The 21,362-nt window shown below is 45.9% G+C and overlaps 1 protein-coding gene across 1 annotated transcript in view; it reads right to left on the reverse strand.

Annotated features, from left to right (window-relative positions):
* Positions 1-21,362, reverse strand: part of EXOC2 (exocyst complex component 2) — a 288,387-nt gene that overhangs the window by 250,570 nt on the left and 16,455 nt on the right. Inside the window, exons 2-3 of the mRNA XM_075314813.1 lie at positions 16,132-16,308; positions 5,446-5,572 (exon numbers count right to left, since the gene is read on the reverse strand). Coding sequence (XP_075170928.1) covers positions 5,446-5,572; positions 16,132-16,308 — 304 coding nt within the window. The remainder of the gene's footprint in view (positions 1-5,445; positions 5,573-16,131; positions 16,309-21,362) is intronic.

A 21,362-nucleotide genomic window follows, 5' to 3' on the forward strand; every position in this document is an offset into this window, starting at 1 on the left:
AATTTGCTTTGTGTATACAATGTAAGTTATAAATACGACGAGGGTAATCCGAGTCACGTCTTGGAAGGAGAAGGCGATTTGAAATTATTGATGTGCCAAGTGTTCAATCAGTAATACGCACAATCTGAGATTTTAACTAATGCCGAGCCTAAATTCATCTACATGGACCACAACTATCCCTGCTGACAAGATCAGAATGCAAAAATAAATCAATAAATTGCATCCTTTAAAAGACTTTAATAATATAAACTTACCGCAAACTAACATAGAAACGCCAAATTTAAGCGTAAAGGAGGAATTATTTTATAATCCACCAGAAAAGGACTTACTGGAAAGGAGAAATTAGAAGAAAATATTTTTTTGCAAATATGAATATAGATTTTAAATATTCTGAAAGTTTTCCTTTCTTATCCAAAGTGAAAGTAAACTTTAAGTAGTTACTCCTATGGGACCATCGGACTGTGCGCTGCTCAGAATCCGAAATCCAAGAAGCTCCACAGTTTAGCTCTGTTTATTGGAGCGATATTCTGATTAAGGACGAGAACAAGTGGAAGTGAATTCTGCTTTGACTGCACCAGTTATCTATCTCTATATCTATAATCTATCTCTCATATATATTATATTATTTATATATATATATATATATATATATATATATATATATATATATATATATATATATATATATATATATATATATATATATATATATACACACACTTATGGAAAACTACAATAAAAATAAATATAGAAATTACAATAAAATAAAATGCTAAGTAAAATTTACATATTGTGTTCATTTAAATGAGAAAAAAAATAAAAAAGGGAAATTAGATATAGTAGCCTTCTTTTAGGATTCTTAAGGGCACTTTACACGCTGCGATATCGCTATCGATATCTCTAGCGAACGTACCCGCCCCCGACGATTGTGAGTCAGGAGCAAATCGCTGCCTGTGGCACACAACATCGCTTACACCCGTCACACGGACTTACCTTCCGTGCGACGTCGCTGTGGCCGGCGAACTGCCTCCTTTTTAAGGGAGCGGTTCATGCGGCATCACAGCTACGTCACGCGGCAGCTGTCCAATAGAAGCGGAGGGGCAGAAATGAGCGGCGGAATATCCCGCCCACCTCCTTCCTTCCTCATTGCCGGTGGACGCAGGTACGGAGATGTTCGTTGCTCCTGCGGTGTCAAACATAGTGATGTGTGCTGCCGCAGGAATGACGAACTAGCGGCATGCACCACCAACAATATTATGAAAAGGAGCGACGCGTCAACATTTTTTGACGTTTTGGCAATCGTTGATAATCGCTCCTAGCTGTCACACGCTGCGATGTCGCTAACGACGCCGGATGTGCGTCACAAACACAGTGACCCCGACAATATATCGTTAGCGATGTCACAGCGTGTAAAGCACCCTTTACTCCACACATCCTGACATACACATATATGAAACAAGAATCTATGTATTCAAAAAGCTATAGAGGAGAATACAATGCCAACAAACATATACCATATCAATTAAAACTAAATCTAGAAAATGTATAAGTTATATAAAGGGAACCTGTCATCAGGATTTTCCCTTATGAGCTGCGGTCACTACCAGTGATCCCTTATATACATGTTAGAATACTGTATATAAGAACCCAGGCTGATCTGTATAATGTAAAAAAAGAGCTTTTATTATACTCCCCTGAGGGTATCCAGTCCGATGGGTGTTGTGGCTTTCCATCTGGTGCCTCCTCCATCTTGTGCAATCACCATTCTTCTATCCAGCCCCATCTGCAAGACATATCTTGTGTCCATTGCGCTCCTGCGCATGGGCATTTTGATCTGCCTGGTTGAGGGCAGATCAAAGTACTGTAATGCACAGGCACGAGAAGAGGTCAAAGACCACCCGCGCATGCGCACTATAGTACTTTAATCTGCCCTCAGCCAGGCAGATCAAAGTGTGCCTGCACACGACCGCAATGAAAACCTTTGAATCAATGATGCAGAACGTGTCTTGCACACGGGGCTGGGCAGGAGGACGACAACTTCACAAGATGGAGGCACCGGGCCGAGAGCAGCAACACTCACATTGCCAAAAGTACCAATACCTAGTTTAATAACCACAGTATCACTGTGCTTGACTGGCCAGCAAACTGGCCTGACCTAAATCCCATAGAGAATCTTTGGGTTATTGTCAAGAGGAAGATGAGAGACACCAGACCCAACGAGCTGAAAGCTGCTATCAAAGAAACCTGAGCTTCCATAACACCTCAACAGTGCCACAGGCTGATCACCTCCATGCCACATTGCCGCATTGATGCAGTAATTCATACAAAAAGAGCCCTGACCAAGTATTGAGTGCATTTACTGTACACACTTTTCAGTAGGCGCCAACATTTCTGAGTGTAAAATCATTTTTTCAGTTGGTCTTATATAATATTCTAATTTTCTGAGATAATGACTTTTGGGTCTTCATTGGCTGTAAGCCATAATCATCAACATTAACAGAAATGAACACATGAAATAGACCCCTCTGTGTGTAATAACTCTATATAATATATGTGTTTCACTTTTTGTATTGAATTACTGAAATAAATTACATTTTTGATGACATTCTAATTTACTGAGATACGTTTACGGTATATGTATAATGCGTTATGTCAGAGCTCTGTACACTTTGGGAAGAGATACAATTGGGAGGACACAGACGTGGCTCATGGCCAGGACACTAAATGCTAGATTTCAACAAGCGATTCATTTTTAAACACATGACACATGACACATCCAACTACAGAAACCAATGCCAAGTGGATGGTAAGAGATCTAGTCAGACACCCACAATGCCACTTCTCACCGTTCAGAGGATTACATTATACAAGGGCTTCACTCAGACATTTTACTTTATGAGCTGCATTTGATTTAGGAAAACAAAAAAAAAAAAGTTGCCAATATATTCGTGTATAACGGAGGTGCCACAATCTCTTAAAGGGAACCTGTCACATTGAACATGCAGTCTATTATGTGGGCAGCATGAAATAGAGCAAGAAAAGTGGAGTAGAATCATTTAGGGGCACTTTGCACGCTGCAACATCGCAAGCCGATGCTGCGATGCCGAGCGCGATAGTCCTCGCCCCCATCGCAGCTGCTGTGAAATCATTGTGATAGCTGCCGTAGCGAACATTATCGCTACAGCAGCTTCACATGCACTCACCTGACCTGCGACGTCACTCTGGCCAGCGACCCGCCTCCTTATTAAGGGGGCGGGTCGTGCGGCGTCACTGCGACGTCACACGGCAGGTGGCCAATAGGAGCGGAGGGGCGGAGATGAGCGGGATGTAAACATCCCGCCCACCTCCTTCCTTCTGCATAGCCGACGGGAGCCGCGGTGACGCAGGTAGGAGATGTTCCTCGCTCCTGCGGCTTCACACACAGCGCTGTGTGCTGCCGCAGGAGCGAGGAATAACATCGGACCGTCGCATCAGCGTAATTATGGAATTCGCCGACGCTACACCGATGATACGATTACAACGCTTTTGCGCTCGTTAATCGTATCATCTAGGATTTACACACTACGATGTCGAGAGCGACGCAGGAAGTGCGTCACTTTCGACGTGACCTCACCGACATTGCACCTGCGATGTCGTAGTGTGCAAAGCCCGCCTTAGTTTTATGGGGTAAAATTCAGTAAAAATTCTATTTTAATCATGAAAATTCCAGGTCATTTTGGGATTGGGAGTCTGGTGATGTAAAGGAGCCTGTGAGCAGTTTCATGCCGCCTGAACGACAGGCAATGCAAATACTTCAGGCTCCCTCACGGCTTCACTAAACTGTCTAATTTTCAGGCAGTGCAAATTTAGACTAGACCGTCTTAAAGGGAACCTGTCAGTTGCACTATGCACCCAGGACCACGAGCAGTTCTGGGTGCTTATTGCCAATCCCTGCCTAACTGTCCCTGTATCTAGTAGCACAGATAAAGAGACCTTTAGAAAAAATATTTCTAAAGATTCTTTATAATATGCAAATGATGGGCTGGGACTAGTCACAATGGAGTTACGTCCCTTGGCTAGTCGGCCCCCTTAGCATGTTATCACGCCTGTGGGCGTGCTAACATGCTAATGAATGCACAGCATCAGACGCATGGTTGCTCTCACCTGTACTACCACCGCTAGTTTTCAGCTCAGTGTGCACAATCAGACTGGACTTCCGGTCATGCACATTACATCAGTTTGAAGGCTGGGACCCCTGCACCCGGCTTCTTAGTACACATGACTGGGACTTCTGATCATGCGCACTGAGCCAAATTTCAGCGTCGGGCACGGTGGCAGCACAGAGCGGTGAGATCGACCATACCTCTGACGCTGCGCATTCATTAGCATGTTAGCACGCCCACAGGAGCGTCCTTACATGCTAAGAGGGCTAACTAGCCAAGGAAAGTAATGCCCTCATGACTAGTCCCTTCGCTCATTAGCATGTAAGAAAGAATCTTCACAAATACTTTTTCTAAAGATCTCCATGTATGCCACTAGATACAGGGATGGTTAGGTAGGGATTAGCAATATGCACCCAGAACTGCTCGTGGTTAGTGGTGCATATTGAACCTGACAGGTTCCTTTTAAAACAAGACAAATTTATCACAGAGGTTTATGCGGTTTGATCATTTTAGCCCATTGTTAAGTTGTCTAGCCTTATACACAATTTATTAGTTGTCCAACTTTGTGCCTTTTACATCATGTTCCATTTACTGGAAAGTCACCCCTAATTTAACTCTGAGCCATACACACTTGTATGGTAAGTAAGGTACAAAAATTGACTTAAAAACACAGAATAAATGTGTTACAAGGCACGTAAGACAGCTTTTTTGGTGCAGAGTTCTGGAGCCTTCAGCTTTGTAAATCTCCTCAAATGTTTCAAAGGCTGAGGAATTCAGAGGGGACACGAGTTAATAAATAGGCCATAAAATTGGAAAAATAAAACACGTCAGCTTAAAGGACCAGTCTGGAGTTTTCCCACCTCTAAGTAAAATGTGACCTCTTCATTAAGGAATAGGTAAAATATAGAGGGGAACTGCCCCCCTGAGTGTTCTCACGGTACTGGGATGGTCTTCCCTAAAGCGTAGAAGTAGCAAAAATGAACCGTTGTCTCTAATGAGGCAGCCAGTCTGTATGTCATGTTAGCTGTGGTTCACACTGCATGAGTATTCTTAAACGTGAGTTCATAAAATGTGCCCCCAATGCATTATTTTGTGCAACATTTTTCAGAAAAGATGATAAAAAAATGCTGTAATTTTACCACATGTTGTAAAATTGTGGCAAAAAGAACCACCCCAAAACCTAGCTGTGTGAACACACGCTTACAGGTTCAATACAGCTCATACAAGTCACCCCCCATCAAATATATCAATTCTAAAAAGAAAAAATGTGACCATATCCATTTCTGGCATAAAACAAACTTACCTTTCTTTATCAATGCCCAGCGGATTAGCAGGTCTTTGAGACAGAGGAGATATTCCTTTATTTCTGTCTGTGCGCAAGTCATAATAATTCAGCTCTTCCACCCAGACTGCTGACTGATCCAAAATACCTACAACCACAAAACAAGTAAAAACATGAGAGCCGCAAAAGCAGAGGATTTCCTTCTCTACACATCTAATATTGTCCGATTCCTGACTATCACGTTTTGCTGTAAAGCTGTGGATGTTGCAGCCAGATGTCTATGAAAGGGGTCACCTACTACCTGGCCACCCTTTTTTAAATGATGTAGACCCGTTTGTAAGATGAATCCCCCTTGTACTCCTCTCCGAAGGCTGATCTAGCGATGTCGGCGCTGGGTGTCTCATGCCATTGTTATACCACGAGAGCCCTGCAGCCATTTTTGTTACATTTTTGTGTCACTTTAGTTATAGTAGCCGGACTGATTAGTAAAGCGTTGCTGATCTGCTTGTACCTTTCTTGTTTAAAGAAAATATTTTCTTCTTTTGCAGGTCATGTGCCATTTCTTTTCCATGTGGTGCCATTGCTGACAGGATGAAATGGGAAGGGGCATTCTTTGTTAAGTACCAATTTTTTGTAGTGAACTGTCTGCTGGACTCCTGTTTAATTAGACTTATCTATGAATTACACTTAACTGTTGAATTCTTGTTAATTTTGAGTTTTGTTGTTTAAAAACTTTAGATATACGCCTAAGATTTTCATTGGGGTGTAATCCTTATGCAACATGGTCTTTATTAAGGGGTACTTTGCACACTGCGACATCGCAAGCCGATGCTGCGATGCCGAGCGCGATAGTCCCCGCCCCCGTCGCAGCTGCGATATCCTTGTGATAGCTGCCGTAGCGAACATTATCGCTACGGCAGCTTCACATGGACTCTCCTGTCCTGGGACGTCGCTCTGGCCGGCGACCCGCCTCCTTATTAAGGGGGTGGGTCGTACGGCGTCACGGCGACGTCAGACAGCAGGCGGCCAATAGGAGCGGAGGGGCGGAGATGAGCGAGATGTAAAACATCCCGCCCACCTCCTTCCTTCCGCATATCCTACGGAAGCCACGGTGATGCCGGTAGGACATGTTCCTCGCTCCTGCGGCTTCACACACAGCGATGTGTGTTGCCGCAGGAACGAGAAACATCGGACCATCACGTCAGCGTAATTATGGATTATGCCGACGCTATACTGATGATACGATTACGACGCTTTTGCGCTCGTTAATCGTATCATCTAGGCTTTACACACTACGATGTCGCCTGCGATGCCGGATGTGCGTCACTTTCAATTTGACCCCACCGACATCGCACCTGTGATGTCGTAGTGTGCAAAGCCCGCCTCAGTGTTAAAAAAAAATACTTTTTATGGCGTGCAAAATAAATCTTGCTTGCAATTAATGGCCCACATTTGTGAGAGTATTTTGTAATAAGGTATCCAACAGAAAATAATTCTGAAAGAAAATTTTCCATGCAAAGATGGGTACAAAGGCCACTCTTGCTTACAAAAACCCAATGTGAGAAGCATCCTCAGAGAGTGTGTGCGGAGGCTGCTACACAGTGGATAGAGGTATTGAAGCCTCTCTGAAGGGATCCCCTGAAGTGAAAGAGGGTCCGCTTCATCTAAGTGTAGTCAGTGTGTGAGGGCTGCTATGCCTGCATGAAAGAACCACGTGCAGAGGTGTGAGTTTGCTCACTGGAGTCAGTAGTGGAAGGTCGGCAAAGGATACGGACCGTAGTATCGCGAGTGTATTCCTGGATGGAATCCAGATCCACTAGAATACTTGAAGTGTATTATATTGCTTGAGAAATACGGTAGCTGTGAACTGTGCGGACGTACCGAAAATGTTACGGACTTGAAATCCAGGTGTTTAACTTGCGAAGTACAAGCAATCTACAGAAACCATCTTCTAAAAGGAAGTCTTTCTTTTGCTACCTATAAGAAGCAAGCCAAATTATTAAAACCCCTTCAATTCAGTAAGTGCATTATTACAAAAATATGAATAAATATAATAATATATAATTATATTTATTAAATATTTTTGTCATAATGCACTTGCTGAATTGAAGGGGTTTACTCATTTGGCTTGCTTCTTAGATTTTGCTTTAGCTTTATGTTTTGGATCATTGTCTTGTTGAAAGACAAATCTCCTCAGGTCTTTTGCAGACTCCAAAAGGATTTCTTCAAGAGTGGTCCTGTATTTGGCTCCATCCATCTTCCCATCAATTTTAACCATCTTTCCTGTCCCTGCCGTAGAAAAGCAGGCCCAAACCATGATGCTGCCACCACCATGTTTGACAGTGGGGATGGTGTGTTCAGGGTGATGAGCTGTGTTGCTTTTACGCCAAACATATCGTTTGGCATTGTGCCCAAATAGTTTGATTTTGGTTTCATCTGACCAGAGCACCTTCTTCCACATGTTTGGTGTGTCTCCCAGGTGGCTTGTGGCAAACTTTAAATGACACTTTTTATGGATATCTTTGAGAAATGGCTTTCTTCTTGCCACTCTTCCATGAAGGCCAGATTTGTGCATTATAAGACTGATTGTTGTCCTATGGACAGACTCTCCCACCTCAGCTGTAGATCTCTGCAGTTTATGCAGAGTGATCATGGGCTTATTGGCTGCATCACTGATCAGTCTTATCCTTGCTTGAGATGAAAATTTGTATGGACGGCCGGGTCTTGGTAGATTTGCAGTGGTATGATACTCCTTCCATTTCAATATGATCGCTTGTACAATGCTCCTTGGGAGTTTAAAGCTGTGGAAATCCTTTTGTAACCAAATTCAGCTTTAAACTTCTCCACAACAGTATCACGGACCTGCCTGTTGTGTTCCTTGGTCTTCATGATGCTATCTGCACTTTAAACAGAACACTGAGACTATCACAGAGCAAATGCATTCATACGGAGAATAGATTACACACAGGGGGCTTATATTTATCATCATCAGTCATTTAGGACAACATTGCATCATTCGGAGATTTTCAATGAACTTCTGGAGTGATTTTGCTGCACTGAAAGTAAAAGGGGATGAATAATATTGCACGCCTCACTTTTTAGTTTATTCATTTTTACAAAAGTTTAAAATAAGCAATAAATTTCCTTCAACTTCACAATTGTGTCCCACTTGTTGATTCTTCACCATAACACTAACATTTTTATCTTTATGTTTGAAGCCTGAAATTTGGGAAAAGGTTGAAAAATATATATCTATCTATAGAATTCACAAGTGCTTAAATGAATGTTCATGAGCCCTGCTGTGCATAAGAGAGGGTTAAGTCATACTTGCTTCTGGGAGGTCCTAGCAAACATACAATGCCCCATTGGTAGGGAGATAAACATTTGGAGTACCTCTGCAGAAATCTCTTTCTGCTCTGTAAGAAGCTGGTAGTAAAAGCACTTTGTGTTACAAGCAAAGGACATTGCCTTGTTACTTTGTAGGGGTCAAGTCAGAATGTGATGTCTGTTGGAGGTTTAGGTTAGAAAGATTTTTGAACACATGTTTGTGAAGGATGCTTCTGTCATACAGAACTGTATAGGCATAAGTGGTATATACAGTTAAAACCAGAAGTTTACATACACTATGTAAAAAGACACATCTGCATGTTTTTCTCACTGTCTGACATGAAGTCAGAATAAACCTTTCCTGTTTTAGGTCAATTAGGAACCAAAATTATTTATATTTGTCAAATGCCAGAATAATGAGAGACAGAATGTGTTAAGGCATTTTTATTATTTTCTGCAAAGTCAAACATTTACATTACATTAGTATTTGGTACCATTGTCCTTAAACTGTATGATTTGTTCAAGCGTATTAAATATCCTTCCACAAGCTTCTCACAATAGTTGGTAGGAATTTGGGCCCATTCCTCCCGACATAACTGGTGTAACTGAGCCATGTTTGTAGGTCACCTTGCTCGCACCGGCCTTTTTATTTTTGCCAATAAATTTCCAATAAGATTGTGATCAAGGTTTTCTGATGGCCACTCCAAAACATTGACTTTGTTATCCTTAAGCCTCTTTGTAACCAGTTTGGCAGTATGCGTCGGGTCATCGTCATTTAGAAGACCCATTTCTGCCCAAGTTTTACGTTCCTGGCTGATATCTTTAGATGTTGCTTCAGTATTGCCACATAATCTACTTTCCTCATCATGCCATCTATTTTGTGAACTGCACCAGTCTCTTCTGCAGCAAAACAACTCCACAACATAATGCAGCCACCCACTAATTTCTCAGTTGGGATGGTGTTCTCAGGCTTCAAAGCTTCTCCCTTTTTCCTCCAAATGTTACGATGGTCATTATGGCCAACAGTTCATTTTACTTTTGTCAGACTACAGGACATGCCTCCAATAATTAAGGTCTGTATTCCTGTGTGGATTTGAAACATTAATCTGGCTTTTTTACGTTTCTTTTGGAGTAATGGCTTCTTCCTGGCAGATTGGCCTTTCAGCCCATGTTGATACAGTACTTGTTTCACTGTGGATAATGACTCAATCTTACCACCTTCCGCCAGCATCTTCAGAAGGCTTTTTGCTTTTGTTTTTGGGTTGATATGCACATGTATGACCAAAGCACGTTGGTACACAGAACCAGTCTCTTTCCTGGGCGGTTTGATGGCTGGACATTCCCATCTTGTTTGTACTTGTGTATAATTGTTTGTACAGGTGAATGAGGCACCTTCTGGTATCTGGAAATTGCTCCCAAGGATGAACCAGACTTGTGCAAGTCCACATTTCTCTTTCAGAATTCTTGGCGGATTTCTTTTCACTTACCCATAATGCTGCAGAAAGAAGCAGTGTGTTTCAGGTGTACATTAAAATACATCCACAGGAGTATCTCTAATTAACTCTGATGTTGCCAATAAACCTATCAGAAGCTTCCAAAGACATGGCATCATCGTATGGGCTGTCCCATGTTGTTTAAAGGCAAAGTACTCTTAGTGTATGTAAACTTTTGACTTTGCAGAAAGTAATAAAAATTGCCTTAAAACATTCTCTCTCTTTCATTATTCTTGTATCTGGCAAATATAATTTTGGTTTCTAATTGACCTACAACAGGAGAGGTTTATTCTGATTTTATATCAGACAGTGAGAAAAACATGCAGAGGGGGTTTTTTTAGATAGTGTATGTAAACTTCTGGTTTCAACTGTACCTCCTATAAGCATCTATGTACAGGGCGGTATATGGTATTATTGCAGGACGCCCAAGTTTGGCACAGTGCACCAGAATCTACAAGTCCCCATACAGCCGATAAAGGTATAGTCACATATATCAATGAAGGGGAGAATGGCTCCCATTTGTCCTCTGCTGAATGACTAGAAGCCGGTAGATACAATTTATAAACTAAGGAGGTTTTGTGGCATGATTTTGTGGCAATGACTAATACTGTGTACAAGTATTACGGTTTCTCCTCCTGCACTTGTTAGTACAGCCTTACTTTCTGTGGCCTTTAACCCTTTATATTGGTTGTCCAGTACTTTTATATTGATGGCCTATCTATCTATCTATCTATCTATCTATATATATATATATTTGCCTTATTCTGTCTGTCTGTCTTGCTCCAAAATTCTGTTGTTACCGCGACAAGCTTCTCAATGGCCGCTCGCCTCGCCTCCGCACCCCCCGCACGGATTGGCCGCTCACCCAGGCCCCGCCCCCCACAGATTGGCCTCTCGCCCCGGCCCCCTGCACGCATTGGCAACTCGGCCACGCCCCGAACCCCTCACGCATTGCACGCACGCCCTGGCCCCGCCCCCCGCACGCATTCCCCGACTCCCAGGTGAGTGCTATACCCCCGGGAGCCCACACCAGCGTACGCCGGCAACCCAGCCGACACATACCCTCGCATTGCTGGGGTTGCCGGCGTACGCTAGTGTGGGCTCCCGTGCGAGCAGGGGGCGGGGAATGCTGGTAACCATGGTACACATCGGGTAATATTGTGTAGCATGGTTACCAGCGTACACCGGCTCCCGGTACACCTGTGCAGAAGAGAGAAGACAGAAGAAAGAAGATCCCCGATCATACTCACCAGAAGCCGACCGGGAGCAGGTGAGCGCATCAAGGTCCTGCAGCGGCGGAACACACACACACACACACACACACACACACACACACACATACACACATACATAAGGACAGACACACACACACACACACACACACACACACACACATCAGATCACACTCACTCTCACACACACACACACACACACACACACACACGCACGCACACACACACCAGATCGCATCCACACACTCACAACATCCAGTGATATCGCTTGCTTCTCGGCGGCGATACTGTGCGTGCAGTGACCTTCCAGGACCTGCCGGAGGATCACATGGCCGGAAGCATGTGGTATCTCCGGATGTTGTGAGTGTGTGAGCGCGTATGTGCGATATCGTCAATGTGTGTGTGCTTGTATGCGATCGTGTGTGTGCGTGTATGCGATCGGGTGTGTGCGTGTATGCGATCGGGTGTGTGCGTGTATGCGATCGGGTGTGTGCGTGTATGCGATCGGGTGTGTGCGTGTATGCGATCGGGTGTGTGCGTGTATGCGATCGGGTGTGTGCGTGTCGGTAAAAGGCAGAGGAGCACGGCGTGCAGCACAGCTGCTGGGACCGCCCACCGGAGGGCACAGGCAGAAGTGGGGTGTGAGTGTATGCGATCAGATGTGTGCGTGTATACTATCTGATGTGTGACTGTGCAGCACGATAGGGGTTGCGCAGCATGGGGGAGGGAGCACGATGGGGGGTGCGCAGCATGGGGGATGGAGCACGATGGGGAGTGCGCAGCATGGAGGATGGAGCACGATGGGGAGTGCGCAGCATGGAGGATGGAGCACAATGGGGATGCGCAGCATGGGGGATGGAGCACGATGGGGGTGCACACCTCCCCCCAAAAACACACACACACACACACACACACACACACACACACACACACACGCACACACACACACACACACGCGCACTGCACTGCACAACACACCACACACACACTGGGAACAACAAACACCGCCCTACACAGACACCCGCACACACAGACAACGCCCAACACACAAACACCGCAGCATACACAAATATACGCACATACAGTGCAACACACACACACACACATTGCACAAAACATACCTCCCCCAAAACACACACACACATGCACCCCACACCCACACAAACCACGCAACACACAGACAACACTTCAGACACACAGCGTTCCACACAAACAACACCGCTCTCACACACCCCCACCCAGACAACACCCAGAACATTTTCAGCCCCTACACAAACACTTGGCAACTACACACCACATCTATATATTATATATATATATATATATATATATATATCAAAAATCATACATTAACTCATTAACTACACAATAAATTCTAGAATACCCGATGCGTTAGAATCGGGCCACCTTCTAGTCTATATATATAATTGCCTTATTCTGTCTGTCTGTCTTGCTCCAAAATTCTGTCGTTACCGTGACAAGCGTCTCATTGACTGCTCGCCTCGCCTCCGCACCCCCGCACGGATTGGACGCTCGCCCAGGCTCCGCCCTCCCCCACGGATTAGCTTCTCACCCTGGCTCCCTGCACGCATTGGCAACTCGGCCACGCCCCGCCCCCTCACGCTTTGCCCGCTCGCCCTGGCCCCGCCCCCCGCATGCATTCCCCGAACCGACACGGAGCCCCGACTCCCAGGTGAGTGCTGTACCCCCGGGAACCCACACCAGCGTACGCCGGCAACCCAGCCGACACATACCCTCGCATTGCTGGGGTTGCCGGCGTACGCTGGTGTGGGCTCCCGTGCATGTGGGGGGCGGGGTACGCTGGTAACCATGGTACACATCAGGTAATATTGTGTAGCATGGTTACCAGCGTACACCGGCTCCCGGTACACATGTGCAGAAGAGAGAGGGCAGAAGAAAGAAAACCCCAGATCATACTCACCAGAAGCCGACCGGGAGCAGGTGAGCGCATCAATGTCCTGCAGCGGCGGAACACACACACATGCACACACATAAGAACAGACAAACACACACACACACATCAGATCACACTCACTCTCACACACACACACACACACACACACACACACACACACACACACACACACACCTCACACACACATCAGATCGCATCCACACACAACATCCAGTGATATCGCTTGCTTCTCGGCGGCGATACTGTGCGTGCAGTGACCTTCCAGGACCTGCCGGAGGATCACATGGCCGGAAGCATGTGGTATCTCCGGATGTTGTGAGCGTGTGAGCGCGTATGTGCGATATCGTCAATGTCTGTGTGCGTGTATGCGATCGTGTGTGTGCATGTATGCGATCGGATGTGTGCGTGTATGCGATCGGATGTGTGCGTGTCGGCAGAAGGCAGAGGAGCACGGCGTGCAGCACAGCTGCTGGGACCGCCCACCGGAGGGCACAGGGAGAAGTGGGGTGTGAGTGTATGCGATCAGATGTGTGCGTGTATACTGTCTGATGTGTGACTGTGGAGCACGATGGGGGGTGCGCAGCATGGGGGATGGAGCACGATGGGGAGTGCGCAGCATGGGGGATGGAGCACGATGGGGGGGGTTCGCAGCATGGGGGATGGAGCACGATGGGGGGGTTCGCAGCATGGGGGATGGAGCACGATGGGGGGTGCGCAGCATGGGGGATGGAGCACGATGGGGGGTGCGCAGCATGGGGGATGGAGCACGATGGGGGGTGCGTGCAGCATGGGGGATGGAGCACGATGGGGAGTGCGCAGCATGGGGGATGGAGCACGATGGGGGGTGCGCAGCATGGGGGATGGAGCACGATGGGCGGTGCGCAGCATGGGGGATGGAGCACAATGGGCGGTGCGCAGCATGGGGGATGGAGCACAATGGGCGGTGCGCAGCATGGGGGATGGAGCACGATGGGAGGTGCGCAGCATGGATGATGGAGCACGATGGGGGGTGTGCAGCATGGGGGATGGAGCACGATGGGGGTGCACACCTCCCCCCCAAAACACACACACACACACTGCTACACGCGCACTGCACAACACACCACACACACACTGGGAACCACAAACACCGCCCTACACAGACACCCACACACACAGACAACGCCGCACACACACACACACAACACCCAACACACAAACACCGCAGCATACACAAATATACGCACATACCGCGCAACACACACATTGCACAAAACATACCTCCCCCCAAAACACACACACACACGCACCCCACACAAACCGCACAACACACACGCACCCCACACCCTCACAAACCGCACAACACACACAGCACCACACACAGACAACACTGCAGACACACAGCGCTCCACAAACAACGCAACACACACACAGCGCTCCACACAAACAACACCGCTCTCACACCCCCCCCACCCAGACAACACCCAGAACATTTACAGCCCCTATACAAACACTTGGCAACTACACACAACAACATCTATATAACAAAAATCATACATTAACTACACAATAAATTCTAGAATACCCGATGCATTAGAATCGGGCCACCTTCTAGTGTTATCAATATTAGATCAGTGGGGGGGGTGACATCTGGATGTGAGCAGTTCCACAGCACAGCCCAGTTAAGTGTATTGTGGCCATGGCTCGGTACTGCACATCAGCCCCCTTTCTAAAGAATAGGACAGGTTCTGCAGTACCCCACTGTGGCCACTATAATGTTGGTAAAGCTGTGATCTTCCACACGGCAACTGACAACATTCGGCCGTCACTGAGAACTGTTGATCAATGGGGACTGCCAGGTGTCGGACCTCCACCGATCTGATATTGATAACCCATCTTAAAGATAGGCCATCAGTATATAAAAAAAAATAAATAAATAAGTACTGGACAACCCCTTTAAATGACATGTACATTTTCCATAATTGCACTGTAGCTTTTGCGCTCCTTGTGAAGCCTTTCGGTGCTGACCATATGATCACTGTGTAAACTACATTTCCCAGTACCTTCTTCTTTCCAGGCTCCTAGGCAGGGGAAGAAGCAAAAAAGTATCAGCATGGGAGGGCAGCTGAGTCTTTCAGTGAGGAAAAACATTTCCGTGCCTGTTTTTAACTTGTTTTATCTCACAGAAAGAAGCTGCGATCCCAAGCTCTTACTGTTATGTCTGTATACTCTTTTCCTTCCTGCCCTGCCCAGGAGCTGTGGGATGATCGGACCACGTCCCTGTATGATCAGACACTTTAAGATAACAATACTCTAATGTCCTTGGGTATCTTTAAGCCCCCCCATATACAGATTAATGTCTGTCAAACCTACTGATATTTAGAGGACACTCGTGTATAGGAAACCTGAACAATTATCGGGGACTATATAGATCCGGCATGTCCGAGTGTCTCCTGGAGATAAGCCACCACCATGTATGTCTAGTGGCGTCTCTCTCATAACTAACAGGAGAGCATTCAGAAAAACGAGCGCTCCGGCATGTGCGAGAACCGGCAGCTATATAACGTGTGTGACGGACTTTAGGCTATTCTTCTGAAAAAGGAGTGTTGGACCCATTTCCCTTTCTTCTCTTTAGTGTGTGAATAACTTGTGCAATCACAAGTGTAATGTATATAGTGTATTTACATTAGTAACTACCCTCAACGCAAACAGATGATTTTGACGGATATAGACACTTTACCAATTTTGTCAGGCTTCACCAGCTTAAAAAACACAGTCGAAGTCCCCTTTCCTCCAGATTTGGTAGTAACGATGATGTCCCCTTTGTCATTCTTGTCTTGACCAACCCGGCACACTATTTTGCTGGCCGATATCCACTCCGCTGTTAGCAGACAATTGTGTCCACAGATGGTTAAACCTGTAAACCGAATAAAAAAACGGAAATGTCAAAGTGCTATATGGTAAGAGTTATCTGGGCACTGTAAGCACTTGATTTCTAGGGGCATTGTAGACATGAGTTCTGGCAGGTCCGCTTCCCCAAGGCAATATAGAACATTCCGGCATAAGCTACCATGACATCAGTGGTCTGCAAACTGCAGTCCCATCTTAAAGTGTAACTGCACTTCATAAAACAAAAAACACTTTATACTTACCTTGCGAACCAGTGCCATTCCTGAAATGTCAGCATTGTGTCCCCAGGCAGTCATGTGACATTGTTAGCTTATGCGACCACTGCACCAAATCATCAACCACTGATCAGCAGCAACCTTCAAGTATTCCGTCAAAGAAGAAAATAAACCTGTGTCACGCTTACACATGACGGACGCATTCAGACCAACAGACGTCTGACGCACGACAAAAATACAGCAGACAATTCAACAAGAAAGGAGAAACACCATAACAATGGTGGGACCTAGCTTTAGTGAAAGGGGTAGATGGGACACCTCGTATCCTCACCTGTAGCTTTCCATACACTCCCAGCCAGGCCTTATACAGTCTCCGCAACTGTCGACGAGCAGGAACCTGGGACAATAAGAAAGACCCTATAGTTGCCCTGGCTAATGCGTTGGCAGGTGGGAGATGCTAGCCTCCACCACTGCGCTAATATAACACAAGGAAAGGTAAGACAAACAGGGGAAAACAGCAACAAAAAGGATAAGATTTGGCTTTTAGAGCACTCCTTCCACCAAGGCAGCCAGTATATAAATGGATTTGTATCTTCAGCAAGGATTGCTGGGAAACAACTCTACTTATACCTGAAGGGAAGTGGCTACAAAGCAGCTGCAGCTGACACACTTAGCTAGGAACTGCTGGAAAAGCTGCTAGCAGCAAAACTAACATTAACCGTTTCAGTACTAAGAGAAACTTAACATTTAAATGTAGAGAGCCAAATAGAGATGACAGGCTCCAGTCCTAAAGCGATCACTAGTCTCCAAAAACAGGGAGATGACCGTGACAACCTGGTGCTGGCAGACAGTTGTGAGCCACACATTAAAAGTGGCACTTTCTTATGATCTAAATTTTATAAAACATCAAGTACTAAACCAGTCCTGCTAAACTTCAAAATTTGCAAGACATGAACAACAAATAAGACAAGTTTCCCACATCCCTGCATTGCAGTTCGAGTACAAACTGTGAAGTATGGACTGGTCACCGGTGTCCTAGATGGCCTCATATATGTCTATAAGGATGTCGCATTCAGGTCAGGACACCCGCAACTAGTCTGAACATCGCGCTCAATACTCAGACCACGAATGTGTGATACCAGGCAAAGGAAAGCAATATTTCCACATAGCGCCAACTCAAAAGAGCCAGACAGTACCACCAGACCATGCCCAATAACACTCATAAGGTTTCTACAAAATACGGTCACAATTTCATACAGCCTTCAGAATATTCACACGTCTTCCAATGTGTCCATATTTATTACAGCATGTCTAAATAATATGCAGAAGCCCAAAAATACTCCATCATACATCACTACATAAAATTAGGTTGTTATAGCACTGCTTTTAATCAAGGATAGTAATTTGGCAGAAATATTGAGTGATTAAGGCCATGATCCCAGTAGGGTGCGCGCTACGTTTTCCACTGACTTTTCCTGTGCAGAAGATCTGCGGTGTTAAACACTACGGTAAGTGGATGCAATCTCATGAAAGCTTATGTCCACTATGTGCTTATGATAAAAATCACTGTTTTATCTTTTGCAGAACTATATAACCTTATTCCATACCACTGATTGGCAGCCTTCAGTGTACACAGGCAAAAAGTTGCCAATTAGTGGTAGGGTAGGGGTATACTAGGCTAATGAATAAGGACTACAGAGCTACAGGTTTACTAGTCCCTCTAGTAACATCTCCTGCTGATCAAACTGTGATTTTATCACAACTACAGCCAGCAGCCCAGTAAGTGACCCGTCAACTCAATAAGCATCTCTGACTTTATGAAGCTCTCCCACTATGTGGCAAAAAATTGGTGACAAATTTCATTTCTGCATAATGTCTTGTAGAGGGAGGAGATGAAGGGGTATTTCAGTAAGACGTTATTATGTATCCACTATATAGAGAACCTCTGGATACTCGGGGGTCCAATCTCTGAGAATTATTTTGATGGTCTAGGGCAGACGTTGAGAAAGTGCCACATTTGGTCATCTGGCTGTTCCAGCCTGACTCCTGGATCGGGACAGCCAAAGATCTCAAAACAGTGGCCCAGAGGGCGTACCATGTCCTTGACCTGCCTCCACTCTTGATATGCACTATTTGTATCCTCAGGTTGCAGACAGTGGTGAATACATTAGTGGAAGACGGAGCTCCTGGATCCTTCTTCCACCAAACAGCATGTGGGACAGCAGATGCGATGACATCAGTGCACCAGAGAGGGGAACGAGAGCGAGGGGAGTATGTGTTTTTTTCCCTCAATATGTGTATGGGATGTTTGCATGTGTATAGGAGGCTATGTGGGGTCTCTTAACCCCTTCAGCCCCGGGGCACTTTCCGTTTTTGTTTTTTGCTCCCCTTCTTCCGAGAGCCGTAACTTTTTTATTTTTCCGTCAATCTTGCCATATGAGGGCTTGTTTTTTGCGGGACAAGTTGTACTTTTAAATGAAACCATAAGTTTTACCACATGGTGTACTGGAAAACAGCAAAAAAATTCCAAGTGTGGAAAAACTGCAAAAAAAGTGTGATGGCACAATAGTTTTTGGGATATTTTATTCACGGTGTTCACTATATGGTACAACTGATGTGTGGGTATGATGCCTGAGGTCGGTGCAAGTTTGTAGACACCAAACATGTATAGGTTTACTTATATCTAAGGGGTTCAAAAAAATTCACAAGCTTGTCCAATAAAAGTGGCATATGTTTTGCGCCATTTTCCGAAACACGTAGCGTTCTCATTTTTTGGGATCTATAGCTCAGTGACGGCTTATTTTTTGCGTCTCGAGTTGTCGTTTCTAATGGTACCATTTTTGCGCAGATGCTACGTTTTTATCGCCTGTTATTGCATTATGCGTAAAACCTGCGGTGACCAAAAAACTGAATTTTGGCGTTTGGAATTTTTTTGCCACTACGCCGTTTACCAATCCGATTAATTGATTTTATATTTTGATAGATCGGGCATTTCTGAACGCAGCGATACCAAATATGTGTATATTTATTTATTTTTTAACCCTTAAATTTTCAATGGGGGGAAAGGGGGGGTGATTTGAACTTTTAGGTTTTTTTTATTTATTTTTTAAAACTTTTTTTTTTTCACTTTTTTTATTTTATTTTACTAGTCCCCATAGGGGGCTATAGCGATCAGCAATCCCATCGCTCTTATCTATCTGCTGATCACAGCTATACAGCTGTAAACAGCAGATTCAGTCACTTTCTGTTTCTCTCTGCTCGCGGCCGAGGGAAAACGAAAGTGGAACTTCATAACTGCAGGCGTCATCACATGACCCTGTGCTACGATGGCAACCACCGAAAGTCACATGATCACGCACGTGACTTCCGGCGGGGGCAGCGGTAAGTAAAAAAAAATGGCGGCTCGCATATAGATCTTGCTGCCAGACTTTGGCAGCGAGATTTAAGGGGTTAAATGTTGCGAGTGGAAGCGATTCCACTCGCAACATGCAGGCACACATGTCAGCTGTTGAAAACAGCTGATATGTGTGCCGACCGCCGCCGCCTGTGGCAGGGGGCGGGGCTTAACGGGACACGCTCCATGATGGATATATCCGTCCATGGTCGTGAAGGGGTTAATATATATAGGGACAGGGCTGTATTTTGCCTTCGTGCTTCCCTAGGCACTTTAAGTGGTCGCGCCCCTTAGTGATAACGTAACACTGAGTTTTCGCACACGACATCTGTTTAAGGCAGATCTACTCTGTAAAACACTTGAAAAAGTATCAATGAGAAACGAAGGGCACTAACCCCCCCTCCAATGGGGCACATCAAAACATAGCATGAGTATAAAATATTCACACCACACCGTCCCCACTTATATACTGTGACTGTGACACATCCCCTAATAAACTACACACTGCCCTCCCTTATAAATTATATCCACCACACCTTCCTCAATTATGAAATATGATCTGCACATTGACCTCACATCATGCTGCCCCCTCCTCACAATGTCCCATGCATGCTGCCCCCTCCTCACAATGTCCCATGCATGCTGCCCCCTCCTCACAATGTCCCATGCATGCTGCCCCCTACTCACAATGTCCCATGCATGCTACCCCCTACTCACAATGTCCCATGCATGCTACCCCCTCCTCCCAATGTCCTATGCATGCTGCTCCCTCCTCACAATGTCCCATGCATGCTGCTCCCTCCTCACAGTGTCCCATGCATGCTGCTCCCTCCTCACAGTGTCCCATGCATGCTGCTCCCTCCTCACAGTGTCCCATGCATGCTGCCCCCTCCTCAGTGTCCCATGCATGCTGCTCCCTCCTCACAGTGTCCCATGCATGCTGCTCCCTCCTCACAGTGTCCCATGCATGCTGCCCCCTCCTCACAGTGTCCCATGCATGCTGCTCCCTCCTCACAGTGTCCCATGCATGCTGCCCCCTCCTCACAGTGTCCCATGCATGCTGCTCCCTCCTCAGTGTCCCATGCATGCTGCCCCCTCCTCAGTGTCCCATGCATGTTACCCCCTACTCACAATGTCCCATGCATGCTACCCCCTACTCACAATGTCCCATGCATGCTGCCCCCTCCTCACAATGTCCCATGCATGCTGCCCCCTCCTCACAGTGTCCCATGCATGCTGCTCCCTCCTCACAGTGTCCCATGCATGCTGCCCCCTCCTCAGTGTCCCATGCATGTTACCCCCTACTCACAATGTCCCATGCATGCTACCCCCTACTCACAATGTCCCATGCATGCTGCCCCCTCCTCACAATGTCCCATGCATGCTGCCCCCTCCTCAGTGTCCCATGCATGCTGCTCCCTCCTCACAATGTCCCATGCATGCTGCCCCCTC

The sequence above is a fragment of the Anomaloglossus baeobatrachus genome, chromosome 6 (genome assembly GCF_048569485.1).
Source record: "Anomaloglossus baeobatrachus isolate aAnoBae1 chromosome 6, aAnoBae1.hap1, whole genome shotgun sequence".
Taxonomy (NCBI): domain Eukaryota; kingdom Metazoa; phylum Chordata; class Amphibia; order Anura; family Aromobatidae; genus Anomaloglossus; species Anomaloglossus baeobatrachus.